The 14,815-nt window shown below is 35.1% G+C and overlaps 2 protein-coding genes across 2 annotated transcripts; both read left to right on the top strand.

Annotated features, from left to right (window-relative positions):
• Positions 1-2,936: 2,936 nt before the first annotated feature.
• On the top strand, positions 2,937-5,216 carry LOC136812372 (cytosolic arginine sensor for mTORC1 subunit 1-like). Its single transcript, XM_067068867.1, has 4 exons — positions 2,937-3,247; positions 3,631-3,698; positions 4,595-4,785; positions 5,058-5,216. Exons 1-4 carry the CDS (start codon positions 3,006-3,008, stop codon positions 5,214-5,216), a joined length of 660 nt encoding a protein of 219 aa, XP_066924968.1. The 5' UTR covers positions 2,937-3,005.
• Positions 5,049-10,056, top strand: LOC136812446 (uncharacterized). The gene is made up of 6 exons (XM_067068942.1): positions 5,049-5,178; positions 6,042-6,165; positions 7,000-7,086; positions 7,813-7,901; positions 8,636-8,730; positions 9,028-10,056. The coding sequence occupies exons 2-6, from the start codon at positions 6,152-6,154 to the stop codon at positions 9,457-9,459; spliced, it is 717 nt and encodes a 238-aa protein (XP_066925043.1). The 5' UTR covers positions 5,049-5,178; positions 6,042-6,151; the 3' UTR covers positions 9,460-10,056.
• The last annotated feature ends 4,759 nt before the right edge of the window (positions 10,057-14,815 follow it).

Here is a 14,815-nt window from a genome sequence, read left to right as displayed (position 1 = left end):
CTACCCGATTCCCCTCACATGGCATGGGTTGACCCGGGCGAAGGAACGCTCACTTGCCAAGTGAACTGCCGTGAGTGGGAATCGAACCCTGGCCGCCTGCACAGAAGCCAAGGTCGACTACCACTATACTACGGCACCGGAATTTTTTCGACCGCCCGTCCGCCCGCATGCATTTTTAACACCCGTTGCGACGCGAACAGAGCATTTTTTCGATGACCGCCTAACTGTATGAGCGGGGTCTTAAGCGGTATAAACTAATCGTTTCATTGGTTGATTTTGTCGAAGATCAAAGGACCCAAAATTCTTGATTGAAGCAAGCAAAAGCCCTGGTCATAGGTCATATGAAGTTTTTCCTGTGAAGGCCTTTCACAGAATCAAGAATTAAGTGTCTTGGGGAGCACATTTTATGTAAAATTTGATGCCAAAAAAGTAGTTTTGCACAATCTTTTCAAGATTATCAGGGTTTTAGCTTGACCCAATTGAAGGGAGGTTTAGTTTTTGGCATAGTTTCTAGAGGGGTCAAGACCCCCCCCCTTAGGTAAGAGGACCCTTAAGTGCTAACCCCCCCCCCTTAGGAAATTCATTTAAAATTTCACAACCTCCCGGGAACTCATTCTGTGTAAAAAATTCAGTCAAAATTGTGTTTTAGCCCTCTTAACAAAATTAAGGTGGTCAGCACAGTTAGGAGTGGTCTTTGAGTGAATTTCCAGCCTCTAAAGTTATTTTTAAGTGTATCACATTTGGTTTCCCTGGAAAACATTCTGAGTTTGGATGAATGAAAATTATTTTGCCATCAAAATTATGTTTTGCTACCTAATTGCCGGGTGCAATGGAATGTCTTCATCCATAGTCCAAAAATTGATAAAAAAAGCATTTTGGCCCAAAAATGCACCTTACTTAAAAAACAACTTTTTTCACCAAAACTCTCAAAATCATTTAGCTTTCAGAATGTGTTTTTATCAATATACAATGCACTTTCTACCGGGTGACCCACGAAAAAGTATAAGAGTTTGGAGGGTGACTGTGTCCGAAAAAAATTGAATTTTAACTAAATTCTTTTTTCGTGGTAAAGAGGAAAGGTAAAATTAAATTTTGATGTATCATCTTTTAATTTTGGAAAAGTAGTTATCGAGATATGGAGGTATAAAGTCAAAAGTTATTATAAAAAACAGTCAAAAAACACAGTATCAAATTAATTAATTAACAAATAAAAAGAGACATCGAGTGAGAAGCATATTTTGATTTCTTTTACCGGAAAGATTCAGAAAAGAATAACAAAGGTTGGGAATTGTCCAAAATTCAATATAACTTATTTTTCTCTTTTTTAACGAAACTTTTAGGACAAAGACATAGCAAATGATCAAAGGAAAGATGTTTGTTCTGATACAAATTTGATACAGTCTTTTTTGACGTTTTTTGACTGTTTTTTATAATGACTTTTGACTTTATACCTCCATATCTCAATAACTACTTTTCCAAAATTAAAAAATGATACATCAAAATTTAAGTTTGCCTTTCCTCTTTACCACGAAAAGAGAATTTAGTTAAAATTCAATTTTTTTCGGACATAGTTACCCTCCATACTTTTTCGTGGGTCACCCGGTACTTTAAAGAATGATCTGTAAGCAAAGTAACAGTTGTATTTGCTTAAGATTCAAAATCCTTGTTTCAACTAATCATTTTTCAAAGAAGATGAGATATTTTGCATCGTGTTTTTGCAGAGTTTTTGAATTTTTGCTTCGTAGATTAACGAAAATGCATCGCGAACCGCAAAATAGGATACATTAAAATTCAATTGGCCTGCCATTTTAAATAATCAGAGGTTGATGTTTACCATTTTTTGCTTTCCAGCAGTACACTGAGACTGATGATACTTTTGGAAACGAAACGCTTTACAGTTTTTATTTTCTCCATTTTGAGATTTTTGCCCTTAATAAAAATGTTTAAAAATCTGGTTTTGAGCCATGTTTTTTTAACAAACGGCTATCTTTATGTATTTTTTACTTTTTGTAAAAGTTGTGCATTTTTCAGATTACATGCTGTTTTTTCATGCCCTTTAGACATCAGACGGCCTTCTAAATCACTAAATTTGGTAAAAACAGCCAAGAAAAAGTGCCCTTTTTGGCCACCAACTGACGCTGCCCTGCCTTTCTAAAATAATGCCTGGATTATTTAAGTTGAAAATATCATTTCTGTTATCATTCAAGCACAATTTGAGGTCAAAGTGCCTATTTAGCCAAATTTGTGATTTTTTGTTGGCTGAGACCACTCAACTTTGAAATTTCAAACAGCTATAAATTTTGAACTACTTGGAGTTAGACTGTAAAATTTTCACAGCATGCTCAGTTCATAAATTGGCACAAAATATATCAAAATGAGCCAATTTAAAAAAAATCAATTCCTCACTCTGTCTGATTCTTACAGACAATGGCTCTTAAGTGAAATGAAAACATGGAAAAACTTTTGTTCTTTTGTAAAGAATAAAAATTTTGGATTTTCGAAAACAGTTCTCCTCACCGAGTCTCCAATTTTCTTGAAAAAAATCCCCTTCCCTTTTGAAAAGAGAGGGAGGACAATAAGATATAAATTCTTTAAAGAAGAAGTCGTTTGTATAAAAATTTTTTGACGTCTTTGAAATTGCAAAAAGAGAAAATTTTGCTGGGTGAGAAAAATCATTTATGTTTGAGTCGGAATTTATCTTGCCTTTATTTTTACCTGAGAGACTTTGTGAAAAACTGGTATCTTGTATCGATCTTTGTCTCAATGAAAAAAAAATCAAAAATGCGACAAGATCATATAAAAACACTTCCAAGACACTTGAGCCCAATCTTGAAAATAAACACTTCTTCAAGTAGAGGTTGATTCAAAGTGTTGTGTGCGATATTGCTTATTCAATTTATGGACTTCATCATCACAAGTAAAAATGATGTGTTTAAGAATATTGACTTTAATTTCATATTTCGTTAGCAGCCACCAACCAAATAATCATTCCCTATCTGTCAAAAATGCTAAACTCTTCAAACATGGCTGGATTTTTCACGAAGAGCATTTCTCAAATCATTGGAAGTAGCTATTATAACAAAACACCTGAAGCCGGCTCTCAATACATTTTGGGAACGTCTCCTCCAGATGGTTCAATGGAGTTGTACATTTTGGACAACAAGCTACAAGTTTGTTCATGTCCTAGGGAAAAGATTCCACTACTCTGTCACTCAATCATTCGGATGGCCTTATTACCAGACTCAAGGTGAGTAGGTGTTCTTTACATTTGAATTTAGAAAATGATTTCCTCTTTTGTTTGATTTTTAATCTTTTAAATACTGAATGTCAAAGTCTTAGTATTGGGATATTCCAGATATAGTCTGTACCCCCTATGTTGAGAGGGTGTGAAGTCCAGGATGGTCTGGAAAATAAAAAATCCAGGTCCGGTTTTTTGAGTGTACAACTCCAGAGTAGTCAGTAAAATGAGGTGGAAAGTCCAGGGTGGTCACCTTTCCCAAGAAAGACCTCAACATAGGGGTTACAACTTTTTTCTAGGGTAGCCCATTTTATGAATATTGTACCTGAATAATTGTTTAACATTCCTTGTGATAATAATGTAAACATTACTTATTTTTTGTTTTCTTTCAGTCCAAGCTTTTTCAGTCTCACTGAAGCAGAGAATATGACTCTGATTTTGACTGAAGAGGATTTCAAACGTAAGAAAATGTCTTTTTAATCGAATTCTAAATTGTAGTAGACAAAAATTGGTACTCTTTAACGTTATTTAGAGAAATCTGTTTTTATGGTTAGGTCATTTAAAAATGTAAAGTTTCACTTTGGTTTTGATAATCTTTTTTGTCTAGACTTTGTTCATTCTGATTACATTAAAACTGTTGTTTGGAAAAACTTTTAAATTTGATTAACGGTAGACTTTTATGAGGCAACAATGATAATGTGATTAAGTAACAGGTTGTCACATTTGACAACATCTGATAACACTTTCATTTGTTTTGATTCAAAGAAACAGCTTTTTTTTAAGTTATTTCATAAAGAAAGCTTTCCTGCCCTATCAGGTCATATTTTTAAATATATGAAATTTTATATACATCATCAAAAAAATGATTTTTTTAAGGAAGTGTTCCTTTCATGTATGTATAAATATAGCCTAGAAGTTAGTACTAAAATTATATCCCAACAAAATTATCAACTAACTAAAATAGCTTTCATATTTACGACTGTTATGATAAAATAAAGGTGTGTTATTTCAGCTCTTTCAGTTCTTACTTTACCTAACCTAGTTCATATCATTCATCACCATTTAAAAAGAACAAAATGAAACCCAATAAAACTTAGCTCTAGTTTAGACAGCCGACTTTCTGCCCTGCCTAATCTCATTGTTAGAGTAGGCAAAAAATGGACAGAAAGTTGGTAGTTTAAAATCTTTGCTTTAAAAAGGTTGAAAGAAGACATTGCATTGACGTCAAAAGAGGGCAATGCATTGACTTTAGATAGCCAACTTTCTGTCAACTTTAATTCACAATTAGAATAGTCAGGGCAAAGAGTGTGGGCCGTCTAAACTAAATCTTTTTTATTTAATCTTTTCCCTCTGTAGAATTACCGGAAAATGTTGAGCTGGAGACTTCTGGTCAGGTGTGGAGAGTTCTCACTGTTTCTGTTGGTGCTCTTGGCTCCTTCAATGAGATCATGGGTGTCAGTAAGATTGCAAAATCCGCCATCGGACCATTAGCTGACCATAATGTTTCTGTACTATGTCTGTCAACCTATCAATCCGACTATATCTTGGTAATAATCCAATTTTTCATACTGTTAGTTTTCGGTAGCTAAAATCTCTTTTTTGTTATTAGGGTTGACAATTTTTTGCTACTCAAATTGTATAACCTTAAATATCAGGGCTTTCATAGAGTTAATTTCCAACTGCATTGTTTTTACGTTCCATGACAAGAACCTCTATAACTCGAATGAACTGAAATCTGATATCCCCCCAGTTATACTGACCCCACTGGATCTTAATTTAAAGCTGTCATTCATTATTTTAATCCTTTATAATTACTTAGGTGCAAGAATCACAACTCAACGAAGCCATTCAATGTTTGAGCTCATACTTCAAAATATTCAATGAAGATCATCAACGTGTCAGCGAATCAAAAGCGACCACACCCCTCTCCCCAACACCCAGTAAGGTTTTAGTAGAGTTTATGAAATCTGGTGCTTGATGTTGTAATAATACTAAATAAAACTAAAGTTGTATTTAATTGGGTCATTCCATTTCTTATCCATATAGGGGGTGGACGAACATTTCCAGGGGGTCTAAAGGAGCGTTTTTTTATTTTTCTAGGGGGTAAAAAGTTATTCGAAAATTTCCAGGGGTAAAAGACTGATCTTCGTTCGTCCATCATCACTTTGAGGTACAAAAATAACTTTTGCAATTTTTGCCATTTTCCAGGGGTATCTAAACATTTTCAAGAAATTCTTTTCGACTTGAAAAGGTTCGTCCACCCCCTGTATGGATTTTTAATGGAACAGCCCATTGTGTTCTCTTTGAGATCTTGATCATGGGCTTGGTGAATATTTACAAGGAAGTTTCCTTTAAGGGACATCATTCAAAGTGCCACTGATTGCTTACACAGCATTGTTACAAAGGAAAGAACAGCCCCCCACCCCACGCTGCTGCATGTGCACAAATTTTGTGAATTGAGAAATTCATCTTGTGATTAGGAAAAATACTGAATAATAGTCTAATAGTCTATTGACCATGGTCTTGGTGCATAGTTACGGAAGTTGTGTACTTTTAAAAAGGCATCATTTTACCGTTTGAACAACTTCCCCCATATACAGAAGTTGTGTACTTTCAACCGTTTTGTGTACATTTAAAACCGTTTGCTTACACGACATTGTTAAATAAAGGAAAGAATAACTCCCCCACGCATATACATAAATTTTGAGAATTTCTTTTGTTTATTCTGCTTTGTCAGTATATAAGGCGCGCCTCCTACATCATGAAAATAGATCTTTAATATTTTGCTTGGATAATTTTCCAGGAAAATCACGCCCGATTGTTCATCCATACCAAAGCCCTGATAAAATCTTCCACATCGCTGGTCTTGATGCTTCCAAATTATCTGGTGTGGTACAAGTTTTATTGGAACTGATGTTCTTTCCAAAGTATGTTCCCTTTTGTTACTTTTTCTGATTTCCTTACTAATCAACTAACTCTTCTATCAGGTTCGTTGTGATGCTCAAAACTCTTTTACCTCAGATAGGTTTACATTTATATCAAAATTCAGCACGTCGAAGAATCTGCGCACAAAATGAGTTGTCTTTGAAATGATATAATTTTCGGTGTTAAAAGAATCATTATAAACGTTTAAAGGAAAATTTTTGTCGCATTTAGAATTGTCTTTGTCTCTTCAATATATTTCGTTCAATTTATGATTATTTTCTTCCAATGTAATGTCATCAGGTCATTCTGATAGATTCTACCTAAAAATTCAGCACGTCGAAGAATCTGGTGCGCACAAAATGAGTTGTCTTTGAAATGATATAATTTTCGATGTTAAAAGAATCATTATAAACATTCAAAGGAAAATTTTTGTCGCATTTAGAATTGTCTTTGTCTCTTCAATATATTTCAGTTGGTAACAATTTTCTTCCAATGTAATGTCATCAGATCATTCTGATAGATTCTACTTAAAAATTCAGCACGTCGAAGAATCTGGTGCGCACAAAATGAGTTGTCTTTGAAATGATATAATTTTCGTTGTTAAGAGTCAAGGAAAATGCACATCGCGTTTGGAATTGTCTTCGGATATACATTACGTTCAATATAAGATCATTTTCTGCTAATGTTATGTCATTCTGCGCATACCACGCATACCATTCCTACTCTAAAAGGGATATGGAAAATGTGATGACCGGAAGAGTGAATATGCGTGTTATGCGCGGAATATCAGAATCTGCTTGGAAATTACTTCTAATGATATTCTTTTTGTTCTGTAGGACATCAGGAGAGGAGTTTTCATTCTTCCACTTTACAATCGTGCACGGTGATATTTCGCTCGTCCTCGACGATGATTCATTCAACAAGTAACACTCTTTCCACTTTTCACATCTCACCATGTTTTCGTAGAAAACTTATCCAAAAAATCTGGCACTGACTCTTTTCTGATGTACTGTTGGCGAGAGGGCCACATTAGATCTACACCCTTTTTCATAACGTCATAAAGTGTCACGATTACAAACTTTTTATTGAAAAAACATTGATCTTTTCATCCGAAACATCCTTTGTCTTTTGACTTAACATAGAGAATTCCCAAAATTCATTACACTTAAAATAATTTTTCAAGATTTCTAAGTCAATCAAAATACGGGCACGTAAAACTGTGCTAGGTCTCTACTAGCGACCTAAACCGTTACTGAAATAATCGCCATCACAAAATTCAGAAAGATTGGATTTATCAAATAGGCTTTCGTAAACACTACTTTCCGGGCTATAGAAAACTTAGATATCTTATTCTTCCTCGCTACCTTTCCCTGTGACTGTAATCAAAAAGTTGAAGCCTTTAGAGAAGTCTATTACAGTAGAGTTCTTTTAAACCGAGTTTCTACAACTTGAATATCTCCTTAACTCGAACAAGTTTTCTCGTCCCTTAAGTCAACAATGCCTTATAAACTTTACTCCATAACTCGAAATTTCCTAAACTCGAACAAATTTGTGTTCCCTGTGCGTGTTCGAGTTATGAAAACTCAACTGTATCTGCATTTTGAAATGAGAATTTTTTTCCAATGCAATGCATTTGTCTCGATTACCAGATTTCCAAAGAACACGCTCTATTCATCACAATCTTCGAAAGATGGAAATTGGAAGATCATCTCTATTGGAGAACAACCTCTTGGATTCGGTGAGATATATCATCTTCAACTACTTTCCTACAACACCCCTGTCTCACAGCCCCGGTGGAACTTTTTTCTCAGTGCAGGATAAACACTCCAATTGAAATTCCAATGGAGATAAAAATTCTATTGTTCCAAGGTTAATAAATCCAATGGGTACTCCTGGTATTTACGAAATTGTTGCCAAACTTTCCAGTGGGACTTAAATTTCAGGGTATTCTCCCACCGGTGACGAAATTTTTGCCAAATTTTCCAGTGGGACTAGGGTCCCAGCGGGTCTGACAGAGGGGTGTCCTACACATAATTGTCCTGGCAGCTTTGGCTGTTTATTGTTTCAGAAAATGACCAGCCAGCAGACAGAGACCTGGCCTGTCCGCTAGATGATCATTCAAAACAAGATTTCCTTGGTTTAACCCCCTTCCCTAAAATTCAAAATTTCCTGTCTTGAAGTTTTTCAAGTTGTCAATTTACGTAATTTCCGCTATTATGGACGCAAACGTTCGAACATGTAGAACCTTTACGTAAATCGAATGTCCGCTTCCTGGAAGTTACGAAACTTGAAAAATATGAAAACTCTCTATTGTATTAGGCCTACACAGGAATAAAACTAATAAGTACGAAGGCACTTAATTTTGGTTGGTTCTTGTTTAAAAATTATTATCTAGTCAGATAAGTATCCTATAATGTCTATGATTTGGACATCCCAAATAAACAACTCATTCGAATGTTCTTCTTTTTCCAGTGGAGTGCGGCATTGTGGCGCAGGTGGTGGAGCCATTGGCGTCTTCACAAGTTTCATCATATTATTTGAGTACTTATGATATCGAATATTGTATGGTAAGATTGAATGTGTTTTTAGAGAACAGTCATCCTGTAGATGGGAATTCTTTAGATGTTGAGAGCGAGGCTGAGTTATTAATATGGAATAATAATAACTATGAGATTCTTCTCCCATCGTCGAGCTAAATTACCTTCACCTTTAGTAAAATTATTTATCTCTTTTTCCTAGTCAAATTTTAGACTCATTTTTATGCTTCAGCTTTGTACATTTTTTTCAAATATCCCAATGTTTTACGGTAATTATCTGGAACTTTAAAGTAATATTTATAGCAATTCATTTTCTTCATCCGTCAGGTCCACGAAACAGATTACGAGAAAGCTAAAGAAACTTTCGAGAAACTCAAACTCGAGAATTTCAGCGATCAGGAAGACACACCGGAAGCAAGCCCAACTGATTCACCGGACGAAAATGAGAATACGGAAACAGCCGAAAGTTCTACGGACAATAACGCGGACATAAGGCCGGGAGAGAATATGTCACTCTCAGAATCCTTGGACAATATACATCACGCTTATCCTTCAGCGTTACACGAAGCGAACTACTCGCGATCTCCTTTGACGCCGACCAGTGAATGTTCTTCGTACGGCACCAGCCCACTTTCCGACGTTGACATAGCAACGGCGACGTCATCTACATCAAACACGTCCACCAGTGTACCGACGGACCCGATCCCTATTCCGTCATCGACGTGTTTACGTGACTCCATCACGAGGCTGAAATGTTGAGAGGGCGGAGATGTTGAGAGGGCGGAGGATTCTTGTTTTGGTAGAAAATGCTTTGCTGTGGCGTAATGGTACGCATTCTTCATCAGATGTATGCAATGGTCAGTTAGAAGACTTATGTTTTGTCAATCCCTCATTCCATCTTGTTTTGTGAGACTTTATCTGTCTGTCTTTCCAATCTTTTCACTTTTATCTTTTATATAATGATCCCTTTAATTTCATGCTCTTCTCCAGTAAACCTTTCGGAACTATTCTTCAACTGTTCCGAGGTAGCTTTGAACTACAGATCACTCTCTCTATTCGAGCTCCACAAAAGATTTTCCCGATCAAAGGGAAGGTCCAAAGTATGTCTTATAAGACTTACTGAGAGGAGCAACTATTTAGTTCAAACTACGGAAAAAGGTTCGAATAATAGAGGTTGCCTGTATAAGTAAGAGAAATATTTTTTGTTTTCGTTACCTTTTATTTGGTCAGCTCACATCTTTCTTGATTTGGGATAAAACTCTCGTTGTCTTTATTGTTGCATGTGAAGAGGTGTTTTGTTTTTTTAATTTATTTTAATATTTAACAAGAAAACGGGTGGAATTACCTTGGAGATCATTCATTTCGTTTTGTCTTTATTTTTATATACATTAAGAAAAATCTTTAAGTCTATTTATTTATTAAAAACTAGATTCCAGGCTCTTCTTGTGAAAGTAGGTTTGTCATTTGTATTCCCCATGAAAGGTTTAAAGGTTTTGCTTTCAAATAAGAGTGATATTGTTTGCTTACTCATCAGCTTTAATTTACAAGCTTTTTGATATTGAATTGACATGGATGTGGAGCAAGATTGGCCAGATAGATAAAAAGAAAAACATTTTTTGCTTATATCAGCACAATACAACAATAGGTAGACACTGTCCTGATATGAATTATGTGTCTGATATGAAACGGGAACACTTATGCAAAAATAAGTAAAACCTTTAATTTTTCAAAATTTATTTCGAAAATCGATATAAAAGTTTCTTCTGAGTTTAAATCAGGGCCGCTTTCTGTTAGATAGAGCTGGATGATTTTTCATTTCGATTTTTTGTTTTGTATCCTTTTTTTTTTTATTTTCACATTTATGTTTAAACATAACGTTACGGAAGCAAATTATTTCTGTAGCTGACTGATGTCTGACTTTTGCACAACTTGTACTCGATTCGACATTGACCTTAATTTTCGAAATTTTGAACTTCGGAAATTCTCCAAAAACCATTAGTATCCTAATCTATAACTTCCTTGCTCATTCTATGTCAGCGACCTTCCAAGCTTTTTTGTTGACCCGACTTACATACGAGTCTTATTAGCTTAGAGTGACATATTGACAAATTTCGTTTAAAGTGGTCTAGGTCGATGGAGAAACACATGTCGAATCGGAACATATACAATATTCCTGACATTGAAAGTCTCCTTTCTTTTGGAACCAGGAGCGTCAGAGATAAATTTTTGTGTATACTTATAAAAGAAAAAAGTAATTTAGAGTAATTAAATAGTTTTTATACCAAAACCCATTTTATTTTAACAAAATTAGTGTTTACAATTTTCAATTTCATGTTTTTATGGATCTCCTCTTGACTCTTGATGTGTTGTGTTTTAATGAAAAAAACACACAATGACTGTTTGTGAATGTATGTAAAGCTTATGTTTTTAACCCTTGATGCCTTTTCAGACAATTTTTAGAAAGTTCTTTCTCTATAAGTGTCCAAATAGCTGCATCCTACTTTCTGAATTTCGGACATCTTTTACAGTCTTGATAATTAAGACGAATATTCATTTTATTTTTGACATTAAACTTTATGATGGTTTAATTATTTTTGGACGTTGAGTGAATTTGACGTCATAGTTTATAAAAGGGTGTTTTTTTAGTTTTAGGCTTTAAAAGTGACCTCATTTCATCCAACCTTCAGTTTCATAAATTATGATGTTTTTCTGCCAAACGAAGATTTCGGGTGTCGAGTTTTCCATTCTATTATCGTCGTCAAATTTTGTAAGTGAATAAATGTAAGTGATCAGATTTTCAGACAAGAGGAATTTCAAAAATCCATTTTCACAGTTCACGGCTTTGGAATGGAATAATTCGGGCATGTGCGGACTCGACCTGCGAAAATTGAACCCTCAGACCCCCCCCCCCCGAGAGACTTAAATTTTTGCTAAAGTGTTACCCTTACAACATAGACAAATGAGGAGTATTAAACGGCGGGTTTATTTATCCTGTGCTTTTGACGGTTGAAACATTTTCTTTGATATTGTTTAGATAGTTTTTTTTTGTTTATAAAGTAATTATACTTCAAAAATTGTACCTATTATTTTGGTAATGCTGTTTCTTCGAGAAAAATATCAAAAAAGTGAAAGAGAAAATGAACGAAATAAAAAAAACAATTGCATTCTTCCATTTAACACCCTTGTCTCACAGCCCGGTGGAACCTTTTCCTTAGTAGGGATAACAATTCCTATTAAAATCTCAATGGGGATAGAAATTTTATTGCAGGTCTGTGATACAAATGTGTAATAGAGTGCTCTCTTTGCTGAGGCCAAATTATTTTACTGACAAAGGAAACAAAGGGGTTTGGTCGCACCTTGACAAAGCCTCGAATGTCACAAAGGTCGACTCGATAACCTTTTCATCGGAGATGTTAAACGAATAGATTTTTGTGGAAAGAGAATTTGTCAGAGTAACAAAAATCTGGTAATATTTATGTTTTCCGCTAAATTAAATTCTCATCAAATTCAATAGACCTTATCGGAGTTTTTGATTTTTCTAAAAAAGCGATGCATTGTGGGATTGTTTTGAGTGTATTACAATAGAAATCTATTAGGATTTCCTCGAGGGAATTCTATAGTAATACACTCGAAACAATCTCACAATGCAAAACTCCGATAAGGTCTATTGATTTGTTACATTTCCGAATGCTTTCTTTTTTCAGGCCTTTAAACGTAGATAGACAGGAGGTTGTAGCCGACCCGCTGAACACGAAATACCCGCAATCAACAAGTCGAAAAAATGTTTACTTTCTTATTTTACGGTTTTACAATCGGACATTCAGAAACGTTCGTGAGCTCAATCTCAATGTCTTTGAAATTTAATATGGCTATTTGCGAAAGTTTACGCACATCAAATTATTCTTTTACGAACAACACTGTGAAATTTTAAAATCATCATAGCCCCCCCCCCCAAAGTCGCACATACCCACTGGTAAAACTTTAGTCCCGTTGGGAAAATTACCCTACAATTTACCGGGGCTGTGCAAGACATAGGTGTCAAGTTCATTTTTATCTTGTGACACCTTCTGTTTATCGAAACCGAAATAAAAACTTAAAAGAAGATTTAATTATAATTTTGTCGATTTGTGAAAGCAAATGTCGCAACAAACTTCGGGAAACCTTGCACCCAATAAGTAGTATTTGTTCAATTCCAGCCACATATTTTTATAAATTGTTCTTATAAAAAACAAGTGAATGAGAAACGATTTTCCGGGGCCTTGAACGAGAAAACGGAATTTCCGTACTTTAAAGACCGGGCAACCTAGCCTAGCGATGTCACACTTTTTTCTCAACAGCAACCAGCAATGAAGCAACAACAAAATCAAAAATTTCTATAGCTGATAAAATTATTTTTAGATACAGATTTTCAGAGAGTTTCCATGTGTTCATTTGAATTATTGATGGATGTAAGTTTTTTTGACTTCTTCTTTTTAATCCAAATCCATATGCATTTATTAATTTTTATCCAGGATTTCTAGACTAAAAGTTTTACAGTATATATGAAAAAATGGTTGATGTTGACACCCCCTGTCTCAGTGACCCGGTGGCTTTTAAAATTTCACCGGGGATAAAAATTTTTCTTTGTAAATCCAGTGGGGATTTTTCAAAGACAGAAAATACCAGTGGGGACACAGAATTAGAATAAAAATTTCAGTGGGGATTTCGAAATTTTCTTTTTTTTCCAAGTTTGTTGAAACAGTACAGTAAGTGTGATAAACAAGCAGTTTTATTTCAATCTTTATGTAATTATATGGATATGCATAATGCATAATACCTTTTTCTTTCCTCCCACCCAGTCTTGATTGGGTCAATGAGGCTCATTAAGTTTAATTACTTATATATCATTTCCTCCCTAAGTTTATTTGGCCAAAATTTCCAAACATAGACCTTTCATCTTGAATGGGTAGAATAGCAACTATTTGCTAACATGACAGCTATAACAAGAAATAGACAAGCTGTATTGCAGGGCCCGCGCCACGATTTTGAAAGTGAGGGGGCCAACAAAAATATAGTGACTAAGGAGGCGCAACCATGGTTTGCGCCGACGAGCCTGAAAATTTTCGATTTTGACCTGTCTTATTTGGCTAAAACAGCTTCCTTTTTGTTCTGATTTTCTGAAAGAAAACTGTTAAGTTTGTTTGTTTAAAACAAAATAGTATAATTAGACTTATCTAAGTGTCCATCTGTCCCCTTTTAGAAAGGTTCTAATGTTTTTATTGGCACGCGTACAGAAAAGAAAAAAATAATTAGGTTAGGAGAATTTTTTTATTTTGCTTTGCAAAAAAGTGGGGGGGCCATGGCCCCCCCGGCCCCCCCGGTGGCGCGGGCCCTGTATTGAAGTAGCTACTTTCCTAGGACAGTTGCCATATATATTTGATGAGATCAACGTCCTCATGATCGCGGACATAAATTTTGTATACCATGATCCTAATGACCAGATTATCTCAATGGTACAAGATCGACTATTGGACCAATCGACTCTCAATTTAATATTACACCACTTTTTTCGGATTCGATTGTATTTGATTACGTTTACAGGAGGGATTTAGGATTTAAAGAGTGGTGTATCTCTGCTATTATGACGTAACGGCTACATAAGTGTCTAAGGAGGGGCCACCATGGTTGGGGCCGACAGGCCAAAATTTTTTTGAAAATAGGACCCTCTAGATTGGCTAAATATGGCCTCAAATTTCCAATTTTTGACAGTAAAACAGCAGTTTTTTGGTTGTAATATAGCAAAATTTCAAGGTCTTTTCAGAGTGGAAAAGGAAAATAATGGGTTTCCTAGTAGTTTAAAAATTTTTCATACCATAGGGTCCTCCAAGGTTCAGGTACCCCCAAAAATTTTAGGTACCCCCAATCATTTTGGTACCCCCAAAATTTTTAGAATTCTAAAGTAACCCCCCAACTTTGAGTTACCCCCTTTTTAATTTTTTTATTGTTAGAAATACAAAAAGGGATTTTTTGCTCTTTTGTCATTCCTGGGAAAATACTTCCATGGCGGCAAGCACTTCTTTTTCAACAAATTCAAGGGTGTCATTTTTGGACTATAATTTCCAGGGTTTCAAGAGAT

This window comes from Clytia hemisphaerica, unplaced genomic scaffold (genome assembly GCF_902728285.1).
Source record: "Clytia hemisphaerica strain Z4C2 unplaced genomic scaffold, Clytia hemisphaerica genome assembly, whole genome shotgun sequence".
In the NCBI taxonomy this organism is placed as follows: domain Eukaryota; kingdom Metazoa; phylum Cnidaria; class Hydrozoa; order Leptothecata; family Clytiidae; genus Clytia; species Clytia hemisphaerica.
This window is presented reverse-complemented; position numbering and strand designations above follow the sequence as displayed.